This window comes from Castor canadensis, chromosome 14 (assembly GCF_047511655.1).
Source record: "Castor canadensis chromosome 14, mCasCan1.hap1v2, whole genome shotgun sequence".
Taxonomy (NCBI): Eukaryota; Metazoa; Chordata; class Mammalia; order Rodentia; family Castoridae; genus Castor; species Castor canadensis.
Genome location: NC_133399.1, coordinates 57,432,767 through 57,460,325, shown reverse-complemented (window position 1 = coordinate 57,460,325; position 27,559 = coordinate 57,432,767). Strand labels below are relative to the sequence as shown.

Genomic DNA, 27,559 nt, shown 5'->3' with positions numbered 1-27,559 from the left:
CTTTATAGCAACAGGATTCCACGGCCTACATGTAATTATCGGCTCCACATTTCTACTAGTATGCCTAACCCGACAACTAAAATTCCACTTCACATCAAAACATCACTTTGGTTTCGAAGCTGCAGCCTGATACTGACATTTTGTTGATGTAGTATGACTATTCCTATACGTCTCCATCTATTGATGAGGCTCATACTCTCTTAGTATTAATTAGTACAGCTGACTTCCAATCAACTAGATTTGGTATAAACCCAAAAGAGAGTAATAAACCTAATCATTGCACTAACTTTAAACTCCTTCCTAGCAACTCTCCTAGTCACCATCGCATTCTGAATTCCACAAATCAACATCTATAACGAAAAATCAAACCCTTACGAATGCGGATTTGACCCCATAGGTTCAGCACGACTCCCATTCTCAATAAAATTCTTCCTAGTTGCAATCACCTTCCTCCTATTTGACCTTGAAATCGCCCTGCTCCTCCCCCTCCCTTGAGCACTACAAACAAACAACCTCTACCCAGTTATCCTCATAGCTCTTGCTCTCATCGTCATCCTATCACTGGGGCTGGCATACGAATGGTCCCAAAAGGGATTAGAATGAAATGAATATGGTGCTTAGTTTAACACAAAGCAAATGACTTCGACTCATTAGATTATGAACAACTCATAAGCACCAAATGTCCCCCATCCTAATCAACCTATTCCTGGCCTTCCTAGCATCCCTGTTGGGAGCACTAATTTATCGATCACACCTAATATCCTCACTCCTGTGCCTAGAAGGTATAATACTATCAATTTTTATTACCACAACCCTAATCGCCCTAAACTACAACATCACCCTATCATTTATATTCCCCATCATCATTCTAGTTTTTGCAGCCTGCGAAGCCGCAGTAGGACTAGCCCTGCTAGTCACAATATCAAACGCATACGGAACGGACTATGTACAAAACCTAAACCTTTTACAATGCTAAAAATTATTATACCAACAATCATACTAATCCCCATAACATGATTCTCAAAAAACAATATAATCTGAATCAACTCAACCGCCCACAGCCTACTAATCAGTATACTATGCCTATTCACCCTAAACCAATCAAACGAAAACAGCCTTAATTTCTCATTATTATTCTCCTCAGACGCCCTCTCAGCCCCCCTCCTAATCTTAACAGCCTGATTACTACCACTAATAATCATAGCCAGCCAGCAACACATGAACAAAGAGCCAGTAGGACGAAAAAAAATATACATCACTATACTAGTACTACTACAAACCCTACTAATCATAACATTCACCGCCATAGAACTAATCCTGTTCTACATCCTATTTGAGGCCACACTAATCCCCACACTAATCATCATTACACGATGGGGGAACCAAACAGAACGACTTAACGCAGGCCTATACTTCTTATTTTATACACTAATTGGATCCCTGCCCCTTTTAGTTGCATTAATCTACCTACAAAACTCGCTAGGATCCCTAAACCTCCATATCCTGAACAACTACTCAGAACAATTAAACCTGTCATGATCCAACGACCTGCTGTGGTTAGCATGCATAATAGCATTTATAGTCAAAATACCATTATATGGTCTACACCTATGACTGCCTAAAGCCCATGTTGAAGCACCCATTGCCGGCTCCATGGTACTAGCAGCAGTCCTACTAAAACTAGGAGGATACGGCATGATACGAATTACCATCCTTCTATCACCCATCACAAACCACATGATATACCCATTTATACTACTATCCCTATGAGGAATAGTAATAACCAGCTCAATCTGCCTACGACAAACAGACCTAAAATCCTTAATTGCATACTCATCAGTCAGCCACATAGCACTAGTGATCGTCGCTATCTTAATTCAATCTCCATGGAGTTTCATAGGAGCTACAGCACTAATAGTAGCCCACGGTCTAACCTCATCAGTCTTATTCTGCCTAGCAAACACGAACTACGAACGAGTACACAGCCGAACCATACTCCTAACCCGAGGCCTTCAAACAATACTCCCACTAATAGCCCTATGATGACTCACAGCAAGCCTAACCAACCTCGCACTGCCCCCAACAATCAACCTAATTGGAGAACTAATAATTATTACCTCCTCATTTTCATGATCCAACTTCACCATCCTCCTCATAGGAATCAATACCCTGATCACAGCCCTATACACCTTGTATATATTAACCACCACCCAACGAGGCAAGCCTACTTATCACATAAACAACATCCACCCGTCATTCACACGAGAAAACTCCCTAGTTTTCCTCCACCTGCTCCCCCTACTCCTACTCTCTTTAAATCCAAAGATTATCCTCGGCACAATATTCTGTAAATATAGTTTAACAAAAACACTAGATTGTGAATCTAGAGTCAGAAAATAAAACTTTCTTATTTACCAAGAAAGTATGCAAGAACTGCTAACTCATGCCACCATACCTAAAAATATGGCTTTCTTACTTTTAAAGGATGGCAGTTATCCATTGGTCTTAGGAACCAAAAAATTGGTGCAACTCCAAATAAAAGTAATAAACATACTAGCTTTGTCCATAATCATAACATTTATTATCCTCATATACCCCATCCTAATATCACTAACAGACTTTTACAAAAACAAAAGCTACTCTGAACACACCAAAACCTCAGTAAAACTAGCATTCATTACCAGCACAATCCCCATAATCATGTTCATTCACTTAGGCAACGAAACCATTGTATCCAACTGACACTGACTTACTATCCATACCACAAAACTCTCACTCAGCCTCAAACTAGACTATTTCTCACTACTCTTCGTACCAGTGGCCCTATTTGTAACATGATCTATCATAGAATTCTCCCTATGATACATACACTCCGACCCCAACATTAACCAATTCCTCAAATACCTACTATTTTTTCTTATCACCATATTAATTCTAGTCACAGCAAATAACCTATTTCAGCTATTCATCGGATGAGAAGGAGTCGGAATCATATCATTCCTCCTCATTGGATGATGATACGGACGCACTGACGCCAACACCTCAGCACTACAAGCAATCTTGTACAATCGAATCGGAGACATCGGATTCATCCTATCAATAGCATGATTCCTAGTCTACTCCAACTCATGAGACCTCCAACAACTATTCATAGACCCTAAAATAACAACAATCCCCCTACTAGGCCTACTACTAGCCGCCACCGGAAAATCAGCCCAATTCGGACTCCACCCATGACTCCCTTCAGCCATAGAAGGCCCCACACTTCTCCTCAGACGCCCTCTCAGCCCCCCTCCTAATCTTAACAGCCTGATTACTACCACTAATAATCATAGCCAGCCAGCAACACATGAACAAAGAGCCAGTAGGACGAAAAAAAATATACATCACTATACTAGTACTACTACAAACCCTACTAATCATAACATTCACCGCCACAGAACTAATCCTGTTCTACATCCTATTTGAGGCCACACTAATCCCCACACTAATCATCATTACACGATGGGGGAACCAAACAGAACGACTTAACGCAGGCCTATACTTCTTATTTTATACACTAATTGGATCCCTGCCCCTTTTAGTTGCATTAATCTACCTACAAAACTCGCTAGGATCCCTAAACCTCCATATCCTGAACAACTACTCAGAACAATTAAACCTGTCATGATCCAACGACCTGCTGTGGTTAGCATGCATAATAGCATTTATAGTCAAAATACCATTATATGGTCTACACCTATGACTGCCTAAAGCCCATGTTGAAGCACCCATTGCCGGCTCCATGGTACTAGCAGCAGTCCTACTAAAACTAGGAGGATACGGCATGATACGAATTACCATCCTTCTATCACCCATCACAAACCACATGATATACCCATTTATACTACTATCCCTATGAGGAATAGTAATAACCAGCTCAATCTGCCTACGACAAACAGACCTAAAATCCTTAATTGCATACTCATCAGTCAGCCACATAGCACTAGTGATCGTCGCTATCTTAATTCAATCTCCATGGAGTTTCATAGGAGCTACAGCACTAATAGTAGCCCACGGTCTAACCTCATCAGTCTTATTCTGCCTAGCAAACACGAACTACGAACGAGTACACAGCCGAACCATACTCCTAACCCGAGGCCTTCAAACAATACTCCCACTAATAGCCCTATGATGACTCACAGCAAGCCTAACCAACCTCGCACTGCCCCCAACAATCAACCTAATTGGAGAACTAATAATTATTACCTCCTCATTTTCATGATCCAACTTCACCATCCTCCTCATAGGAATCAATACCCTGATCACAGCCCTATACACCTTGTATATATTAACCACCACCCAACGAGGCAAGCCTACTTATCACATAAACAACATCCACCCGTCATTCACACGAGAAAACTCCCTAGTTTTCCTCCACCTGCTCCCCCTACTCCTACTCTCTTTAAATCCAAAGATTATCCTCGGCACAATATTCTGTAAATATAGTTTAACAAAAACACTAGATTGTGAATCTAGAGTCAGAAAATAAAACTTTCTTATTTACCAAGAAAGTATGCAAGAACTGCTAACTCATGCCACCATACCTAAAAATATGGCTTTCTTACTTTTAAAGGATGGCAGTTATCCATTGGTCTTAGGAACCAAAAAATTGGTGCAACTCCAAATAAAAGTAATAAACATACTAGCTTTGTCCATAATCATAACATTTATTATCCTCATATACCCCATCCTAATATCACTAACAGACTTTTACAAAAACAAAAGCTACTCTGAACACACCAAAACCTCAGTAAAACTAGCATTCATTACCAGCACAATCCCCATAATCATGTTCATTCACTTAGGCAACGAAACCATTGTATCCAACTGACACTGACTTACTATCCATACCACAAAACTCTCACTCAGCCTCAAACTAGACTATTTCTCACTACTCTTCGTACCAGTGGCCCTATTTGTAACATGATCTATCATAGAATTCTCCCTATGATACATACACTCCGACCCCAACATTAACCAATTCCTCAAATACCTACTATTTTTTCTTATCACCATATTAATTCTAGTCACAGCAAATAACCTATTTCAGCTATTCATCGGATGAGAAGGAGTCGGAATCATATCATTCCTCCTCATTGGATGATGATACGGACGCACTGACGCCAACACCTCAGCACTACAAGCAATCTTGTACAATCGAATCGGAGACATCGGATTCATCCTATCAATAGCATGATTCCTAGTCTACTCCAACTCATGAGACCTCCAACAACTATTCATAGACCCTAAAATAACAACAATCCCCCTACTAGGCCTACTACTAGCCGCCACCGGAAAATCAGCCCAATTCGGACTCCACCCATGACTCCCTTCAGCCATAGAAGGCCCCACACCAGTATCAGCTCTACTCCACTCAAGCACAATAGTTGTAGCAGGAATCTTTCTCCTAATCCGATTTCACCCCCTCCTAGAGACCAATAAACTAATTATATCAACCATACTATGCCTAGGAGCTATCACAACCCTCTTCACAGCAATCTGCGCCTTGACACAAAACGACATCAAAAAAATCATCGCATTCTCAACCTCCAGCCAATTAGGCCTTATAATAGTCACCCTAGGAATCAACCAACCCTACCTGTCATTCCTCCACATTTGCAATCATGCATTCTTCAAGGCAATATTATTTATATGCTCAGGGTCCATTATCCACAGCCTCAACGACGAACAAGACATCCGTAAAATAGGAGGACTAGCCAAAGCAATACCATTTACAACTTCCTCCCTGGTAGTAGGAAGTCTCGCACTCACAGGCATGCCTTTCCTAACAGGGTTCTACTCAAAAGACCTTATCATTGAATCCGCCAACACGTCGTATACCAACGCCTGAGCCCTACTAATCACACTCATTGCAACCTCCCTTACAGCTGTATACAGCACACGAATTATCTTCTTCGCCCTACTAGGGCAACCCCGATTTCACCCACTCATCAACATCAATGAAAACAACCCACAACTAACAAACTCTATCAAGCGATTACTAGTAGGAAGCATTTTCGCTGGCTTCATTATCTCAAACAACATCATTCCCATAAACAACCCCACATTAACCATACCCCTATACCTAAAATTAATAGCCCTGGCAATCACCATATTAGGCTTCACCATCGCAATAGAACTAAATAACATAACCTACAACCTAAAACTAAACCTAACCTCCAATACCAACTCATTCTCCACAATACTAGGATTCTTTCCAGCCATCATACACCGAACTTCACCCAAACACACACTAATACTCAGCCAAAAAACAGCGTCAACCCTCCTAGATACAACATGAACAGAAAAAATCACACCCAAACTGCTAGCTCACGTACAAATTAAAGCCTCCATTACCGTATCCAACCAAAAAGGAATAATCAAACTATACTTCCTGTCCTTCCTACTATCAGCAGCTTTAGCACTAACAATCATCATTTAACGACCACGAGTAATCTCAAGAACAATAAAAATACTCACAAACAAAGACCAACCCGCCAACACCATTAATCAACACCCATAACTATAAACAGGTGCAACACCCATAACATCTTTATTAATACACTCAACCCCCTCACCACTATAAACAACCCAGTCGCTCGTATTATAAACACCCCCCAATACATCTACCTCATCATTCTTCACCAACAAGGCTAAAAAAATTAACTCAACAAACAAGCCAAAAACCAAAGCACTTCAAATAGCCACATTAGAACCCCACGTCTCAGGATAATCTTCAATAGCCATAGCCGTAGTATAACCAAACACCACTATCATCCCACCCAAATAAACTAAAAATACCATCAGCCCTAAAAAAGAACCACCAGAACTCAAAATTAACCCACAACCAACCCCACCGCTAACAATCAACCCAAGCCCGCCGTAAATAGGAGAGGGCTTAGAAGAAAAACCCACGAACCCCAACACAAACATAATACTTAATAAGTACATAGAATAAGTCATAGTTTCCACATGGACTTAAACCAAGACTAATGACATGAAAAATCATCGTTGTAATTCAACTACGAAAACCCCTAATGACAAACATCCGAAAAACACACCCATTAATAAAAATTATTAACCACTCATTCATTGACCTCCCAACACCATCCAACATCTCAGCATGATGAAACTTTGGATCCCTGCTAGGAATCTGCCTAATCCTACAAATTGCAACAGGGCTATTCCTAGCAATACACTACACATCAGACACCGCGACAGCATTCTCTTCAGTCGCACATATTTGCCGAGACGTCAACTACGGCTGAATTATCCGATATCTTCATGCCAACGGAGCCTCCATATTCTTTATCTGCCTATTCATACACGTAGGACGAGGGGTCTACTATGGATCATATACCTTCACAGAGACATGGAACATTGGCATCATTCTACTATTCACAGTCATAGCAACCGCCTTTATAGGATACGTCCTCCCGTGAGGGCAAATATCCTTTTGAGGAGCCACAGTAATCACAAATCTACTCTCAGCAATTCCATACATCGGCCCCAACCTAGTAGAATGAATTTGAGGCGGCTTCTCTGTAGACAAAGCCACCCTAACCCGATTCTTTGCATTCCACTTCATCTTACCCTTTATTATTGCAGCACTGGCAACAGTCCACCTCCTATTCCTACACGAAACAGGATCCAATAATCCATCAGGAATCAACTCAGACTCTGACAAAATCCCCTTCCACCCATACTTTACCATCAAGGACTCCCTAGGAGTACTACTCCTACTCACCCCTCTCCTAACACTAACACTATTCTCACCAGACCTACTAGGAGACCCAGACAACTACACACCAGCCAACCCCCTAAGCACTCCTCCACACATCAAACCAGAGTGATACTTTCTATTCGCATACGCAATCCTACGATCCATCCCCAACAAGCTAGGCGGAGTTGTAGCCCTAGTGTCTTCCCAAGCTGTCTGGGCGCCGGCCAGACACGGCCGATCGCATACGCAATCCTACGATCCATCCCCAACAAGCTAGGCGGAGTTGTAGCCCTAGTGTCTTCCCAAGCTGTCTGGGCGCCGGCGACTGGTGGCCTGGGGGCCCTCCTTGTTTCTCCATTTAACGTGAAGTGGAGATTCTCTGTGCCGGCTGGAGGTGTGGAGGGGTCAAAGTTATGCTTTTTCTCAGTGATTATGCATGCAAAGTGTGTCTCCAGTGTCTCTCCAAGATTTCACTATAGGAGGCTCGCTTTCTGCTTCCTCCCTCTAGCCACCATCTTCGACTCTCTCCTGAAATTAAATTTAAATATCATGTTTAAATTTAACTCATCCATGTTTAATAAGTCCATCATCAAAATGTTTATATAACTACTACAATTACACCCACATAGGTATCTTGAATGCATTAGTAAATTTAAAAATGAGTTTTATGTCTACTAATTTTTTATTAGTCAATGTTGTTTTATTTTATAACTGACTATAATTCTCAGTTAACTCCTTCTTTTTTGTTTGTATTTAGTATTCAGAAGGTTTATCCCTGGAGTCATATACTATCATTATTGTGCAGTTGCTGGGCCTTAGTCTGGGACTAGTTTATGACAATGATGATGTCTGCTATTGCTCAGGAGATGTTTGCACAATGATGCCAAATGCAGTGTAAGATAATTTTCTTTATTAAATACTCATATTGTTTTTGGTTAGTTTTGTATTTCTATTAATTAAGTGATTGGCAATGATAGAAGACTACCAAAATAACTTCAAAATACACTTTTCAAATGCAAAACTGACACATACCAAAATAAGCCCAGCACTCCTTCAGGTCTCTCCTGGGCTGGAGGAAATTCTTCCTCTTTATCTTCCAGAAGCTGGATTCACCTGTTTCTTCTAGTCAGTTCAAGAACTCATACTACTAGGAAGTCATATAAGTTGTGGAATTTCAGTGATTGTTAAAGATCTGTGTACTGAAATCTGAAAAAAACTGGTGAAAGAAATTGAAGAAGATACAAATAAAAGGAAAGACAGCCTATGCTCATTAAAAAGTAATATACAGATTTAATACAAATCCATATTAAAATTCTACTTTCATTTTTCAGAGAAATAGAAAAGAATCCTAAAATTTGTATGAAGTTACAAAAATTCTGAATATCCATATCAACTTATAGTTATCAAAACAACATGGTAATGGAATAAAGATGGATTTTTGTATCTTGTGGAAATTCTACTTTCAGTTTTTTGAGAACTTCCCTAATGACTATGCCAATTGACATTTTAACAAAACAGTATATGACTAGAGATTCTAACTGATCTGCAGTGCTGGTGATGCCAGTATCAACTGGTGTTTTTAGTGATACTTCTATTTGATCTTGGAGAGGAGGGCATCTATCTGAGCTCCTTTTGTTGACAGGTTATGATTCCGAAAACATTAAACCTGAGTCATTGCCTTTTGTTGGGAGAGGGATATAAGATCCACAGATACTATATTGTTACTCTGGTCCTGGGAACCCCAACCTGTTTACTTATGCTTTGATTTTTCAGAATTTTCCTTAGGTTGGTTCCCATATTATTTCCAGATTTAGTACTTGGATGTGGTTTAGATAAGCAGGGAAAACAAGTCCGTTCCCCTGCAGACACAAGGGATCACCTCTACTACATCTTATATAAACATGATATATGACAAAAGAGAATATATTTTTTTCATTTTTTCTTGGTAGAATTATGAAAGTGTGCTAAAACATGTTATTAAAATATCAATATTTTAAAAAGTATGCTCATTTTTTTTTACAAAGAATGATGTTATTGAAATCTTTCTTCAAAACATCATATAAGGGGAAATGTAGAGAAATACAGCAATAAATTTTCTCATACCCATGTTTTTTATTGTAGGCACTCTTGGGGTGTAAAGGAGTTTAGCACTTGTAGCTTGGAAAACTTTAAATATTTTACATCACAATATGGTCTTAAATGTCTTCAGAGCATTTCTGTTGAGAGGCAACAAAATTCTCCAGCAGTAAAGAAAGTCTGTGGCAATGGACTGTTGGAAAGTGGTGAACAATGTGACTGTGGTACTTCAAAGGTTGGTGGAAACTTTTCTCAATTTCTTACATATGTATATAATAGCAAGAAAGGAAGATGAACAGTTTATCCTCCAGTAAAACAGGTTTTAAAAAGACATTTTTTTTCTTTCAGGAAGATGATAACTTTTAAATCTCCTTATTTCATTTTGGAAGTTAGTGCATAGGTTCTTTGAATAATGTTTGTGTTTACATATTGCCTGCCAGCACTGTTTAATGGATGTGACCACAAAGACTGTCTAAGTTGGCAAGGAAACATACTGTTAATAACAAGCAGTAACAAAGCCCCCAAGATGTTGAAAGACAGCAGACTGTGTCCAATGAGACAGCAAAATGTGCTGTTGCCTAATATGTAAATTGCATGGAAACAGAAAAATGAGACATGTTTAAACTATTCCAGGAATGGGGTGAGAGGGTGATTAAAGGAGACTGATAGAGGGGGTAATTTCAACTATGATATATTATAAGAACTTTTGTAAATGTCACAATGTACCCCCAGTACAATAATAATATGATAATAAAAATTTAAAAAAAGAAAAAAGAAAAATTGTATTATTGATAAATGATACCAGTTAAAATACTCTAAAGTGAAACCTATCGCTTGTAAAAATATAACAATTCAAACTAAGATCAAACCAGAAAACAGATGAAACTGGTAGAGGGACAGGAGCAAGATGGTCAGTTAGAGTTACCCCTTATAAAAGATAAAACAATAGATAAACACATTCAAACAGAGTAACTAAAACGTACATCTGTGAAACTTGTACTTCCCCAAAGTGTGATGCCCTCAAACACTTGCTTTAACTCTGAAGAGCTTTTAACCAAGGTACATTATAGTAAAAAAGTCAAAAGTGAAAGACAAAGAAAGAATTTAAAAACAGTAAAAGAAACCTCTTAGTGACATACAAGAGAATCTCCATCAGGCCATCAGTGGATTTCTCAGCACAAACCCTTCAGGCTGGGATGATATAATCCAAGTGCTGAAAGAAAAATATCTGTCCTTCAGATTCACTTGTTCTTTTTCAGACAAGTAGTAGCTAAGAGAGTTCATCATTACGATACTTGCCTTGTAATAAAATCTTACTGGAATTCTTCAGCCATAAACAAGATCATAAACCAAATGCTATCTATAAGGGCTGCATTTTAGTTTTAAGGACACACATATGCTAAGGCTTTCTTCCAAGAAGAAAGGTCATAGCAATAAATGCCTACATGAAAATGGTGAAAGATTCTAAATAAGGAATCTAATGTTACACTTCAATGAGCTAAAATAAACCCAAAGTTAGCAGATGGGAAATCATATGAGCTAGAATAGAAATAAATCAAAGAGAGAAAAAGAGAATAGGTAAAAATCAAAATGTTGAATTTTGGTTCTTTCAAAAAGTAGATAAAACTGACAATCCCATAGCTAGATCATCAGAGAAAAAAAGAGAGAGAAAGAGAGAGAGAGTTGAATAAGATCAGAAGTGTAGTGTAAGGGGAGACATTGCACATTACAACTTGATGTCTTCTTGGGGGCAGGATAAGGAATCTTAAGGGACTGTTATGAACAGAGCGACATGGATAGATTACAAGAAAAAAAATATAACCTCCTAAAGCTGAATCAGGAAGAAACAGAAAACTTGAACGGACCAATAATAAAGAGATTGAAGAAGTAATTAAAATTCTTGCCCAGCCAGGCATCGGTGGCTCATGCCTGTAATCCTAACTACTCAGGAGGCAGAGATCAGGAACATTGCAGTTTGAAGCCAGCCTAGGGCAAATAGTTTACAAGACCCTATCTCAAAAATACCCATCATAAAAAGCGCTAGAGGAGTGATTCAAGGTGAAGGCCCTGAGTTCAAACTCCAGTACCACACACACACACAAAGTTCCAAAAGAAAAGCCGAGGACCAAATGGTTTTTATGACTGAATTCTCCCAAACATTCAAGTAAGAATTGGAACCAATATTCAATATTTCTCCCCAAAATAGATCTAGAGTAGAGAATACTAAAGACACTTTCATGGAAGGCCAGCATCACCTTGACCTAACACAAAGACTATAAGAAAAGAATAATATAGGCCAGTATCTGTAGTGAATATTGAGGTAAAAAGTAATGTTAAATATTAGCAAACCAAATTAGCTAACACATCAGAATGAGTCAGTGGGTTTATCCCCAGCTGGCAAGGCTAGTTGAACATATCTAAATGAATACATGTGATGTGTTACACTGACAGAAGGAAGGATGAAAAACCACATGGTCATATTGATTGATGCTGAATAAACATTTGCCAAAATTCCACATCCTTTCTTGATACTACTCATAGCCTAAAGTGTAGAAGGAAAGTTTCTTAGCATAATTAGGTCCATTTATGGAAAACTCTAACATCAAAATCAGTGAGGAAAAATGGAAAGCATTTTCACTGAGATGTGGCACAAAGATGGCGATACCCACATTTGCCACTTCTTTTCATCCTAATACCATAAGTACTGCAAAGCAATCAAAGAGATAAAGAAATCAAAGGCACTCAACTTTAAAAGGAAATAATGCCAAAGACTCTTTTAGAATTAAGAAATTAATTTAGTAGAGTTGCAGAATACAACATAATTATAGAAAAATCAGCATTCTTATACACAAATAACTACTTCACCTAAAGAAGAAATCACTGGTGAGAATGAAATTTATCACATTAAATGTATATATTAGAAAGTAAGAAAACTCTAAAATTACTCATCTATGCTTCCCCTCAGGAAACTGGAAAATGAAGAGCAAGCTAAATCCAAAATAAACTGAAGAAAACATACGATAAAAATTAGCATAGAAATCAGGAAAACAGGAAACCAATGGAGAAAATCAATGTAGCCAAAAGGTGGTCCTTTGAAAAGATAAAATAAATATGCCTCAAACCAGGTTAACTAGAAAAAAACGTCAACATCAGAAGTGAAAGAGGATGCATCTTTATAGATACCATGGATATTAATTAAAAGGATCATAGAGACACAATATCAATAACTCTATGCCCTCAAATTTTATAATTTAGAAAATGAACTAATTCCTTGGAAGATGCACTCTAGCAAATTAAGATAAGAAACAGGCAATAGGAAAGGCTTACATCTATTAAAGAAATTGAGTCAATAATTAACCATCTGAAAGAGAAAGCTCTTGGACTATATGGTTTGGTGAATTTTACCAAATATTTGAGGAAGAAATTATACTAATTCTCTACTATCTCTTCTAGAGACAGAAGCAGAGGGAACACTTCCTTATACACTCTATGCGACCAGCATATCCTAATACCAAAAAAAAGCATTGAAAGAGCAGCACAGAAAATCATTTCTCAAGAACACAGATTCAAACATACTCAACACAATACTAGTGAATCAAATCCAATAATTTATAAAAGGAATTATATACTATAATCAAGCAAAAATTATCATTGGTATACAAAGCTGCTACAATATTTGAAAATAAATTAATGTACTCCATTATGTCAATAGACTAACAGGACAAAAATCAAATTATCATATCAGTATATGCAGAATAACCATTTGACAAAACTCAACACCTGTTTATTATAAAAACACTCAGTAAACTAGAATAGAGGGGAACTTCCTCAACTTGATACAGAATATCCAAAAAAAACCCTACAGCTAACGTCATACTTGTCAAAGATGAAACTTTTCTACTAATTCAAAAAGAAGTAAGGATGTCTCTCTCATCACTGCTTTTTCAACATTGTATTGGAAGCCCCTAGATAATACAATGTGGTAAGAAAATTAAATAAAATACATATAGATTGAGAAGGATAAAATAAAAGTATCTTTGCTTACAGATTACATGATTGTCTGTGTTGAAAATTTAAAAGCATACACACACACAAAATCTTCTCAGAACAAATCAATGAAGTAATAATGGTGCAGGAAATAAGCTTAACATATAAAAGTGAATTGTTTTTTATATATCACATGGTCAGGTAGAATTTAAAATAGAAAACACAATACCATTTACATTCTTACTCCCCAAACTAAAATACTTAGTTATTGATTTCACAAAATATTACAATATCTATGTGAAGAAAACTATGAAACTCTGATGAAGAATTAAATCAGTGGGTTGGCAGAGTAGCTCAAGTGGTAGAGTACCTGCTTAGCAAGCATGAGGCCATGAGTTCAAATCCCAGTACTGCCAAAAAAATTAAATTAATGGAACAATGTTTCATGTTCATGTTCAGGGTGACTCAATATTGTCAAGATGCCAGTTTTTCCACATTAACAGAAGCAAAGACAAAAACCACTTGATCATCTCAATAGATGCAGAAAAAGCCTTTGATAAGATCCAAGTCCATTTCATGATAAAAGCTCTAAGAAAACTAGGAATAGAAGGAAAGTACCTCAACATTATAAAAGCTATATATGACAAACCTACAGCCAGCATTATACTTAATGGAGAAAAACTGAAACCATTCCGTCTAAAATCAGGAACCAGACAAGGATACCACTATCTCCACTCCTGTTCAACATAGTACTGGAATTCCTAGCCAGAGCAATTAGGCAAGAAGAAGGAATAAAAGGAATACAAATAGGTAAAGAAACTGTCAAAATATCCCTATTTGCAGACGATATGATCCTATACCTTAAAGACCCAAAACACTCCACTCAGAAGCTTCTAGACATCATCAATAGCTACAGCAAGGTAGCAGGATATAAAAATATAGAAAAATCATTAGCATTTCTATACACTAATAATGAGCAAACTGAAAAAGAATGTATGAAAACAATTCCATTTACAATAGCCTCAAAAAAAATCAAATACCTAGGTATAAACCTAACAAAGATGTGAATGACCTCTACAAGGAAAACTATAAACTTCTGAAGAGATTGAGGAAGACTGTAGAAAGTGGAGAGATCTCCCATGCTCATGGATTGGTAGAATCAACATAGTAAAAATGTCGATACTCCCAAAAGTAATCTATATGTTTAATGCAATTCCCATCAAAATTCCAATGACATTCATTAAAGGGATTGAAAAATCTACTGTGAAATTTATATGGAAACACAAGAGGCCACGAATAGCCAAGGCAATACTCAGTCAAAAGAACAATGCAGGAGGTATCACAATACCTGACTTCAAACTATATTACAAAGCAATAACAATAAAAACAGCATGGTACTTGCACAAAAACAGACATGAAGACCAGTGGAACAGAATAGAGGACCCAGATATGAAGCCACACAACTATAACCAACTTGTCTTTGACAAAGGAGCTAAAAATATACGATGGAGAAATAGCAGCCTCTTCAACAAAAACTGCTGGGAAAACTGGTTAGCAGTCTACAAAAAACTGAAACTAGATCCATGTATATCACCCTATACCAAGATTAACTCAAAATGGATCAAGGATCTTAATATCAGACCACAAACTCTAAAGTTGATCCAGGAAAGAGTAGGAAATACTCTGGAGTTAGTAGGTATAGGTAAGAACTTTCTCAATGAAACCACAGTAGCACAGCAACTAAGAGATAGCATAGATAAATGGGACCTCATAAAACTAAAAAGCTTCTGTTCATCAAAAGAAATGCTCCCTAAACTCAAGAGAACACCCACAGAATGGGAGAAAATATTTGCCGACTACACATCAGACAAAGGACTGATAACCAGAATATATAGGGAACTTAAAAAACTAAATTCTAAAACTAATGAACTAATAAAGAAATGGGCAAGTGACCTAAACAGAACTTTCTCAAAAGAAATTCAAATGACCAAAAACACGTGAAAAAATGCTCACCATCTCTAGCAATAAAGGAAATGCAAATTAAAACCATACTAAGATTCCACCTCACCCCTGTTAGAATAGCCATCACTAGCAACACCACCACCAACAGGTGTTGGTGAGGATGTGGGGAAAAAGGAACCCTCGTACACTGTTGGTGGGAATGTAGACTAGTACAACCACTCTGGAAAAAAATTTGGAGGCTACTTAAAAAGCTAGACATCGATCTACCATTTTATCCAGCAATACCACTCTTGGGGATATACCCAAAAGACTGTTACTCCAGAGGCACCTGCACATCCATGTTTATTGCAGCACTATTCACAACAGCCAAGTTATGGAAACAGCCAAGATGCCCTAGCACTGACGAATGGATTAAGAAAATGTGGTATCTATACACAATGGAATTTTATGCAGCCATGAAGAAGAATGAAATGTTATCATTCGCTGGTAAATGGATGGATTTGGAGAACATCATTCTGAGTGAGGTTAGCCTGGCCCAAAAGACCAAAAATCCTATGTTCTCCCTCATATGTGGACATTAGATCAAGGGCAAACACAACAATGGGATTGGACTTTGAGCACATGATAAAAGCTTTAGCACACAAGGGAGGGGTGAGGATAGGTAAGACACCTAAAAAACTAGCTAGCATTTGTTGCCCTTAACGCAGAGAAACTAAAGCAGATACCTTAAAGCAACTCAGGCCAATAGGAGAAGGCGACCAGGAACTAGAGAAAAGGTTAGATCAAAAAGAATTAACCTAGAAGGTAACACACACGCACAGGAAATCAATGTGAGTCAACTCCCTGTATAGCTATCCTTATCTCAACCAGCAAAAACCCTTGTTCCTTCCTATTATTGCTTATACTCTCTCTTCAACAAAATTAGAGATAAGGGCAAAATAGTTTCTGCCTGGTATTGAGGGGGTGGGGGGAGAGGGAGAGGGCTGGGTGGGGGAAGAGGGAGGAGTGTAGTGGGTGGTAAGGGAGGGGGTGGGGGCAGGGTGAGAAATGACCCAGGCATTGTATGCACATATGAATAATAAAACAATAAAAAAAATTGCCAGTTTTTCTCATCTTGGTTTATAGATTCAGTACATTTCTGATCAAACCTCCATTGAATTATTTTGTAGTTACTGACAGACTTATTTTAAATTTTATATGAAGGGACAAAAGACTCAGAATAGCCAACACATACTGAAGAGTAAAAGTCAAGTAGAAGTACTGACCCCACTGGAATTAAGAGTGTGAAGTGACAGTAATCACCACAGTGTGGCGTTAGTGAGCCAGCAGGCAGATGGCCAACGAACAGAATCGAGAGCCCAGAAACAGACCCACCAAAACACAATCAGCAAAGACAAAATAGTGCAATACAGCAAAGGTAGTCTTTGAACACTTGTACATCCACCTGTCATAAGTAAATAGTCAATATAGACTCAGATATTACACCTGTCACAAAAATTAACTCAAATGCTTTAAAGACCCTAATGTAAAATGAGATAGCATACTAGTCCAGAAGGCCTTGGGTTTGGCAGTGCCCTTTTAAATACGGCACCAAAGCCACAGTCCAAAAAAGAAAGAATTGACAAGTTGGACTTCATTAAAATAAAAAAAAGTATTCTACTCTGCACAAGACATTTTCAAGAGAAAACACATGACACGGACTTGGAGAAAACATTTGCAAAACCATATCTGACAGCAGTCTAGTATCCAAAATACACAGATGCTTTTTAAACTTGGCAATAAGAAAACAGTCTGGGGTTGGGGCATGGTTCAGAGGTAGAGTTCTTTCCTAGCAAGCACTAGACCCTGAGTTCAAACCCCAGTGCTGCTATACTGCTAAAAGAAAGAGAGAAAGAGAGAGAGAACCCTTAATGGGAATTTCCTCAAAAAAGATATATAGGTAGAAAATAAATATCTGAAAAGATGCTCCACATCATGTCATTAGTGAAATGCAAATTGAAACTAAGATCATCACTACACACCTACCAGAAGGACCAAAACCTACAACACTGTGCACCAAATGCGGATGAGGATGTGAGATGATGGGAACTTTCATTCATTGCTGAATGAGTAAAGTAAGCAGGAGAACAGGCTGGCAGTTTCTTACAAAACTAAACATATTCTTAGTGTAATGTCCAACAATCACAAACCTTGGTGTTTACCCAAGGAGTTGAAAACTTATGTTCACACAAAAACCTGCACATGTATGTTTATAGCAGTTTCATTCACGATTGCCAAAACTTGTAGGCAACCAACCTGTCCTTCACTAGGTACATGAAGACAGCCAGGCCATGGAACAGTTTTCAGCACAGAAAAGAAATGAGGTATCAAGCAGTGAAGAGATGTGGAAAAATCTTAAGGGCACATGCTATGGTTTGGATATGGATTGTCCCTAAAAGGTCATGTGCTAGAAGCTTGGCTCCCAGTGTGGAAATTAGGATGTGGAGAAACCTTTAAGGGGTGGAGCCTACAGGAAAGTGATTAGGTCATTGGGGAACTTGCCTTTGGAGCAGATTATTATAGTTTTTATGGGACTGTAATTTCCACAAGACTGGGTTGTTATAAAAAGAGTGATCCTTAATCTCTCTGGCTTCATGTCTTGCATGTGATCTCTCTCTCACAAGAAGTGCACCTGCCATGATGCCATCTGCTATGTTGAAATGCAGCCAAAGGGGCTGTCACCAGGCTATGAACAGAGAGCACTATGATCTTGGATTTTCTGGTCCAAAACAGTAAGCTAAGTGGACCTATTTTCATTATAAATTACCCAGCTGCAGGTATTTTTTTTTAAATAGCAACAGTAAAGCCTGTACAACACAAATACAGCATATTACTACGTGAAAGAAGCCAATGTGAAAAAGCTGCTGCAGACTATATGATTCCGGCTATAAGACATTCTGGAAAGGGGAAATCCATGGAGACAGCAAATAGATCAGTGGTTTCCAGATGTTAGTGGGGGAGAGAAGGATGAATACACAGGGAATTTCTTGGGCTGTTAATATCCTCTATGATGTGAATACATGTTACAAAAATTTTCCAAACTTGGAATCTGGGTGATATTGATGTATCAATGCAGGTCCATCAACTTCAACAAATGCATCACTTTGGGGTGTTCCTAAAAGGAGAGGCTATGTATATAAAGAGGCAATGGACATATGGGAAATATCTGTACTTTCAGTTCAATTTTACTATAATCCTAACATTGATCTATTTTTTTTTCAGTGCCAGGGATGGAACCAGGGACCCACATACTAAGCAAGTGCTCTGTCACTGAGACTAGCCCTAACTTTATTCTAAAAATAATATCTATTAAATAAAATTCAAAATGACAAAAGAAATATTTATATTATATTTTAAAATATTTTTAAATATTTAATATTTTTAAAAAATATTATTTAATATTTTTAAAATATAAATATTCTAAAAAAAATATATATATATTTATATTTTACAACTCAATAAAAAGTAGACAAATGGCCTAATGAGACTGACAGAATAGGCAATTCACATCAGAATATGTGAATACACACACACACATACATAAATGACAATAAGAAAATGAACTGATGTTTAACATCATTAGTCATCTGGGAAAACCCAATTAAAACTACGTGATGTAAAGTATAGTACATGGACACTGGAGTGACCAAAATAATAACCTAACCCTCTCCCTAACTAACAATATTAAACACTGTTTCTAGGATGTAGAAAAACTAGATTTGTATACATTGCTGGTGGGATGTAAAACATTGGAAAACATTTTTAACCAGTTATATAAAGTTAAATATGTACTTCCTATTCGATTCAGGTTTCTATTCCTAGGTGTTTTTCCCAAAGAAATAAAAACATATATCTACAAAATGTGTATAGTTGTTTAGAGCTGCTCTATTCATGGCAGTTGAATCCCAGAAAATCCATGTGTCTTATTATGTGAACAGATAAATTGTGGTAAAAATATGAATTGGAAAACAACTTCACAATAAAAATGAGTGAAATGCACATAGCTACATCATTATGGATGAATTTTAGAAGATTATACTATTGAAAGAAGCAAGTCTCACAAGCTTATGGAACATACAATTTTGTTGATGTGAAATTAAAAAGAATGGAAACTATAATGGTGGCTAGAGGTTTACTTCAGTGAACAGGAGGTGCCTTTGATTGACAGTGGAAGCATTCTGCATCTTGGTTGTGGTGAGGACTGTGTGGGTGAATGCATTTTGTCAAACTTGTCAAATTGAACATTCTAAATGGCAGTAGCTCGTAGTAGTTCAATTTGATAAAAGATACAATTTGGTTGTTCCCGGTGAACAACTCCTAGAGTGCCTAGAATTATTTATACTTTATTTTACACTTAAATATCTGCTAATAGCCTCAATCTCATGCTAACTATTGTTACTACAAAAAACAAGGATAAATAAAGTGCAGGAGGAAATCAAGAGTTGATGCACACACTGTGCAGATGGTTTCATGACAAAATCATCAACTTGTATACTTTAAGCATGTATAGCCCTTTGAATGTTAATCATGCATAATAAAAATGATTTTTTAAAAGGTAATGCTAAGAAAGGGCTGGCTTGAATGAACTTGGAGTAGCCCAAAGTAGTTTGAGAACCAAAATTATGAAGAAACACATTGTAATATATTGAATTAAATAAGCCAAAATTCTATAGTCATAGTAAAAAAAGAGGGAAGAGGTTAGAGGGATAATTTTTACTTATAGGAAAATGCTAAAAATATAGAAAAGATAATCAGACCATTATGCAGAGCCTGATGTAGTAATTGATTTAGGTAAGGATCAATTGATACTAAAACTAACTGGTTGAAAAATTGTTAGTGAAGAGGATATTTTAACAGTCTTCAATAACTTCCCACAGATTACTTATTAATTATAAAGAATAGAAAGTATTGCCATAAAGGAGAAATCTAGTGGAGGTCACCTGGCTTATTAAAATCAATCTTGGGGCTGGTGGAGAGGCTTGAGTGGTAGAGTGCCTTCCCAGCAAGCATGAGTTCAAACCCCAGCACCACCAAACATAAATAAATCTATCAATAAATAAAATAAGATCGATCTTAAATTTACAGGTCACATTGACATTCCATCCATGTGAGAAGATACAGTGGTAACACAATCTCACTCTTATTAATGTTGAATTCAGTGTAAGCATTAGCTCATTATTATTTTTTCTTTTTGCTTTTCATTGTTGCTGATGAAGACTTCATACTAGAGTAGAAGTAACCACACCTCCTTCCTTTTCTTGGTCACTTCCATTTGCATTATAATTAATACCTTGATCTAATTTTTGCAGAGTAAGTTCATTTATGTATTTTGCTACTTTGGCAGTGTAATGTAGTTTTGACTGCCATAATTATATTTTTCATCTCTAGAATTATATTGTCCGTTTTTCAAATCCTTGTGATCATTTTTGACAGCCTTTCACTTCTTAGTCATGTTTATGCTCCATTAAATTTTTGTTGTCAGTGAAGCATATTAATTAACTTAAAAAATTCTAATATTGTTCTATGGTTGTTTTTGCTACCTCTTATTCGTGGCTTATTATTTCCTTCCAGAAAACATTTGTCTTTGGTCTTCTAGGACCACTTTTTGAGTGGGGAAGGGTACAGGGCGGGGTTTGCCTTTTAAGAGGTTGTTGCTGAGATTTTGAATGTTGCTTTCAATAGCTGCACATCCAGAGACTGGTTTCCAACCCTTGCTGAATGTTCCTAAGGAGTAAGTTTGAACTGCTCACAGGTCCTCTCCTGGGCTGTATTTCCAATTCACATCTCAACCTCTATGAGCATGGAGTTAAGTGAGCTCAGCAATCCCAGTAAACACAGACAACACTGTTGGAAGAAATGGTTACCTTAAACAGTTACACAATGTGCAGCACAGTCACAGCAGTGTCAACACACAACCACTTAAATACCTAGACTAATATCAGGTAGTTAAGGAGGTAAAATACAGTAATGAGAATTAGTAGACAACTGAAACCCACAAAAATAAGATGTAAATTCCAGAAAAAGAAAATTACTGAATTATAGTACTCAATGAGGGGGTTTGACTGGATATTGCTGAAGATAGTAAATTTGAATGTAATGTGGCCAAAATATTCAGAACATAGAACAAGCACATAAGAGATCAAATAAATGAAGAAAACATGCCATACTTTCAAAGCAAAATACCACTGATGATTGAATTTCCAGCAGAAACAATTGCACCCAGGAAATGAAGGAATGTCATTGAAGTGTTAAAGGAAGCTAGCCGCCAATCTATAATTCCATCCTCAGCAAAAACGTTCTCTCAGAATTAAAGTATAAACATCACGTTTTTCAGGAGACTTTAAAATTGAGAGAATTTATCACCAGCAAAACTATACTAAAGGAAAATATATAGGGATTTCTAGGGTTTCCTGTCAGGATAAGGAAAATAATAGATGGAAGAATTAGCTCTAACTAGAAGTGAAAAAGTTGCAAATTTAAATTTAAATTTCATCATTCTTAATAACCGAAGGATACTTGCTGTTTTCTCCAAGTAAGCCACAAAGTTGGTAATAAATGACTATATATAAATAATAAATAATTTTAATACTAAATTATTAAGAAGAAAAGTATAATAATAAAATACAGGATAAACATGAAAGTAGCAAAGTAAAAAATCCATACAGATGAAGTCAGTATACAGAATATAGGAGGATGACTGATATAAATTCAAGTTTCTCAGTTATGAAGTATAATGGGCAACGCAATTGCCAGTTTAAGAAGAACTAACTAAATCCAATTGTGTGTTGCTTTCAAAAGAAATACTCTTTATACAAAAGGACATAGACAGATGAAGTTAAAAGTAAGGAAAAAAGATTTATACAAATATGAATCAAAAGTAGTTGTCCTTATATTAATATTGATGAAAGAAACAAGAAAACAGATGTCCTCAGATAGCAGGTGAAGGAAATAAGACATATTCTAGATATGAAGAGGGACATTTCATAATGTTAAAGTCAGTGGTTTGATAAATGTTAAGTCTCTGAATAAAAATGTAAATATATGTACATGTGTATGTGCATAGACTCACTAAATGTTACTGATATGAAGGATCTGGAACACAATTTATGAATGATAATAAAGTATACAAGACCATTTACTGCCAAGTTTCTTCCAGAATAATTTCACTGATTTTTGAAGAAGCCTGTGTCTGTAGTCAGATATAATGTAGCATTGTGACTCAACCATGATTTGATAAACGACACTCTATCTAATTTGTTAGGTCTTTCCAAGTTAAATTTATTATTTTTATACTTGGTATATTAACCACTGTTGAATTATATTCATTAAACCAAACCTTTTCAGCATCAGCCCTATGATAATCAACAAAGCTATAAATCAGACCATGATTTATAGCATTTTGCCCTCTAATAAGTATCCCACTGTAGCTGATTGCACGTGAAATGCAGCACTACTGAATGCTAAGTTGGAAAGATGTGAGCACCAGCAGAACAGTATTTATATAAATAGCTACTAAACATAACCTCAAGATCACAGTTAAAAGTAAAATCACAATCACCTCTCTCTCTCTTTCTCTCTCTCTCTCTCTCTCTCTCACATACACACACACACACACACACAACTTTGAGAAGTTCATTGTAAGAAAGGAAAAATAGAGGCCAATCATTCATAAATCTAGATGCAAAATCCTAAACAAATGTTAAATGATAAATTAGTGTTATTCACTATAGTAAAAGAAATAAAACTCATATGCTGTCATATAGATGTACATATAAAATAAGAATATTAGCTAAAATTAAACATCCATTTTAAAATTTCCTAGCAGTGCTTATCAGTAGAACTTTCTGTGATGACAGAAATGTCCTTTTTTGCTGTCCAGCACACTATCTACCAGCCACATGAGGCTACTGAGCATTTAGAGTATGCTCCATGTGACAGAATAGTAGCTACTAATTTTTCTTGTTTTAGTAAATTTAAATTTAAGTAGTTACACTTGCTTAGTGATCACCCTTGTATCGAGCAGCTCTACAAGACTTAGTTTTTCATTTCTTCCAAGGAAGTGAAGACATTGAGAAAAGGAACAGGTGCACTAAACCTTTGTGAACTCATGAACAATTACAGAAGTCATTTAACATTTGTGATTTATATGTTAATAGATCTGGTCAGTGCAATTTATTATTAAAGTAAGAAAATAAAAATACTTAAAGAGAAAGCTAAGTTAAGAAGGTATATACTAACTATTTCCTTCAGGTTTGGCTTCATAGTTGTACTGTTCAAATTATATTCAATTTAGAGAAATGATTCATTTATAAACTATTGAATGAGATGTTGATTTCTGTAAATCTCATAAAAAACGAGATTCCTGCAATTATGAAGGTAAGAGATCTTTAGACTTTGTAAAGTTGTGTGTTTCAATTGTATTTGATGGCACTCAATATTACCTTAAGTAACACTTAGCATTTCTTTTCAGAATTGTACACATCCGAACTGTTGTGACCCTAAACAATGTAGGCTAAAAGGTAAAGCTGCATGTGGCTCCGGAGAATGTTGCACAAATGCTTGCAAGGTAAGAGGCAATCTGTATTTGATAAGAGCTCTTTGCTTCTATTGATGTGCTGTATTACATTTATAGATTTGCATATGTTGAACAACCCCTGCATTCCTGGGATGAAGCTGACTTGGTCGTGGTGAATAATCTTTCTGATGTGTTGTTGGATTCGGTTTGCCATTATTGGCCTACAGTTCTCCTTTTTGGATATGTCTTTTTTCTGATTTTGGGATGAGTGTTACTGGCTTTGTAGAATGAGGCAGTATTCCTTCCCTTTCTATTTCATGGAAAAGTTTAAGGAGGGTTGGAATTAGTTGTTCTTTAAAGGTCTGATAGAATTCAACAGAGAATCCCTTAGGTCAGAAACTTTCTTTTTGGGAGACTCTTTTTTTTTTTTGGTATTGTTTTATTACTCATATGTGCATACAACGCTTGGGTCATTTCTCCCCCTTCCCCCACCCCCTCCCTTACCACCCACTCTGCCCCATCCCTCTCCCCCACACCCCCTCAATACCCAGCAGAAACTATTTTGCCCTTATCTCTAATTTTGTTGAAGAGAGAATATAAGCAATAATAGGAAGGAACAAGGGTTTTTGCTGGTTGAGATAAGGATAGCTATACAGGGGGTTGACTCACACTAATTTCCTGTGCGTGTGTGTTAGTTTCTAGGTTAATTCTTTTTGATCTAACCTTTTCTCTAGTTCTTGGTCCTTTTGGGAGACTCTTTATTGCTTCTTCAATTTAATTTCATGTTATAAATCTATTTAGGTAGCTAATAACTTCTTGGTTCAATTTTGGATGGCCATAATTATCTCAAAATTTGTCCATTTCTTCAAGATTTTCTAGAATATAGATTCTCAATGTAGTCTCTGATAATTCCCCAGATTTCTGTGGTGTTTGTTGTTATCGCCCCTTTTGTATTTCTGATTTTACTAATTTGGGTTTTTTCTCTCCTCATTTTAGTCAGGTTTGCCAGGGGTCTGTCAATCTTGTTTATTTTTTCAAAGAACCAGCTTTTTGTTTTGTTGATTCTTTGCATGGTTTTTATTATCTCTATTTCATTAATTTCAGCCCTTATTTTTATTTCTCTGCACCTGCTTGTTTTGGGTTTTGCTTGTTCTTGCTTTTCTAGGTGTTTGAGATGTAGCATTAGGTCATTAATTTGAGATCTTCCTGTCCTTTTAATATATGCACTCATGGCTATAAACTGTCCTATTAGGGCTGCCTTTGCTGTGTCCCAGAGGTTCTGGTAGGTTGTTTTTCATTTTCATTTACTTCCAGGAACATTTCAATTTTCTCTTTTATTTCATCAATGACCCACTGATCATTGAGCCGTATATTGTCAGCTTCCAATTGTTTGTGTATATTCTGCTGTTGTTTTTGTTGTTGAGTTCTAGTTTTAATGTATTTTGATCAGATAGAATGCATGGGATTATTTCTGTTTTCTTATATTTGCTGAGGCTTACTTTGTGCCCTAAAATATGATCAGTTTTGGAGAACGGTCCACAGGCTGCTGAGAAGAATGTATATTGTGCAGAAATTGAAGGAAATATTCTGTACACACCAGCTAGGTCCATTTGATCTATGGTGTGATGTAGTTCTAAAATTTCTTTATTGATTATTTTGTTTGGATAACCTATCTATTGGTGATGGGGGAGGTATTAAATTCTCCCACTACCTTTGTGTTGTAGTCTATATGTGCTTTTAAGTCCTTTAGCGTATGTTTGATGAAATTGGGTGCACTGACCTTGGGTGCATAAAGGTTGATAATTGTTATTTCCTTTTGGTGTATTTCTCCTTTTATTAGTACGGAGTGTCCTTGTTTATCTTGTTTGATCACTGTAAGTTTGAAATCTACTTTATCTGAAATAAGTATTGCTACTCCTGCCTGTTTTCAGGGGCCATTGCCTTGGTAAATCTTCTTCCAGCCTTTCACTTTAAGCCAGTGTTTGTTTCTGTCAATGAGCTGGGTCTCCTGTAAACAACAGATTGTTAGATCTTCCTTTTTATCCAGTTTGCCAAGTGGTGTTTTTTGATGAGGGAGTTGAGTCTGTTGACATTCAGTGTTAATATTGATAGGTATGTGGTGATCCCTGTCATTTAGTTGTTTTTGTTTTTTAAGGGTTTGATTGCATGCAGCTGAATCAATGTTACTCTCTGATTTCTTTTCTTCTCCTGTGCTTTGATACTTCCTGTCCTCTTGTGTTTTTGTTTGCTTTCTTTTTCTGTTTGTAGAATTCCTTGGAGAATCTTTTGTAGTAGTGGTTTGGTGGTCATATATTGTTTTAGTTTCTGTTTATCAGGGAAGACTTTTATTGCTCCATCTACTTTGAATGATAGTTTTGCTGGGTAGAGTATCCTAGGGTTGAAGTTATTTTCATTCAGTGCCTGAGTACCTCACTCCATGCCATTCTTGCTTTTAAGATTTCTGTTGAGAAATCTGCTGTGATTTTGATGGGTTTACCTTTGTATGTTATTTGTTTTTTTTCTCTTACAGCCTTCAATATTCTTTCTCCATTCTCTGTGCTTGTTTTAATGATAATATGTTGTGGGGAAGTTCTATTTTCGTCAAGTCTGTTTTGTATCCTGGAGGCTTACTGTACCTAAAGAGGCATAACTCCTTTAGATTTGGGAAATTTTTTGTTATTATTTTATTGAATATATTGCAAATTCCTTTTACTTGGACCTCTTCTCCTTCTTCAATGCCCTTGATTCTCAGGTTTGGTCTTTTGGTGGAGTCAGTGAGTTCTTGCATGTAATTTTTGCAGGTCGTGAGTTGTTTGACTAACATTTCTTCAGTTTTTCCTTTAATTTCCCATTTTATTTTCAAGTTGAGATTTTGTCTTCTGCTTGTTCTAGTCTGCTGGAGTGGACTTTCACTGTGTTTTGTGCTTCTGTTTCTTTTTTTTTCTGAGTTTTGCATATCATGGGTCACTTCCTCTTTAATGTTGTCTATTTTCATCTTTAATTCGTTTATTTCTCTATTTATGTTTTCTCTGTTTCACTTTGGTGTTTATTTAGGGCTCCTATGAGTTTATTTGTTCGTTTCTGTTTCTTCTCATATTCTTTATTTTTGGTGTCTTGAAATTTCTTGAGTGCCTCTTGTTTGTTTTGGTTAATTGTGTCTAGAATCATCTAGGGATTGCAGGGGCTTGAGGATGTGTAAAGTTGGTATAGTAGGT

At 36.7% G+C, this 27,559-nt stretch overlaps 1 protein-coding gene across 1 annotated transcript in view; it reads left to right on the top strand.

The window, feature by feature from the left end:
* The window catches only part of LOC109676412 (disintegrin and metalloproteinase domain-containing protein 5-like), a 208,130-nt gene that overhangs the window by 58,249 nt on the left and 122,322 nt on the right, over positions 1–27,559 (top strand). The window contains exons 11-13 of the mRNA XM_074053314.1: positions 8,523–8,659; positions 9,887–10,076; positions 24,300–24,395. Coding sequence (XP_073909415.1) covers positions 8,523–8,659; positions 9,887–10,076; positions 24,300–24,395 — 423 coding nt within the window. The remainder of the gene's footprint in view (positions 1–8,522; positions 8,660–9,886; positions 10,077–24,299; positions 24,396–27,559) is intronic.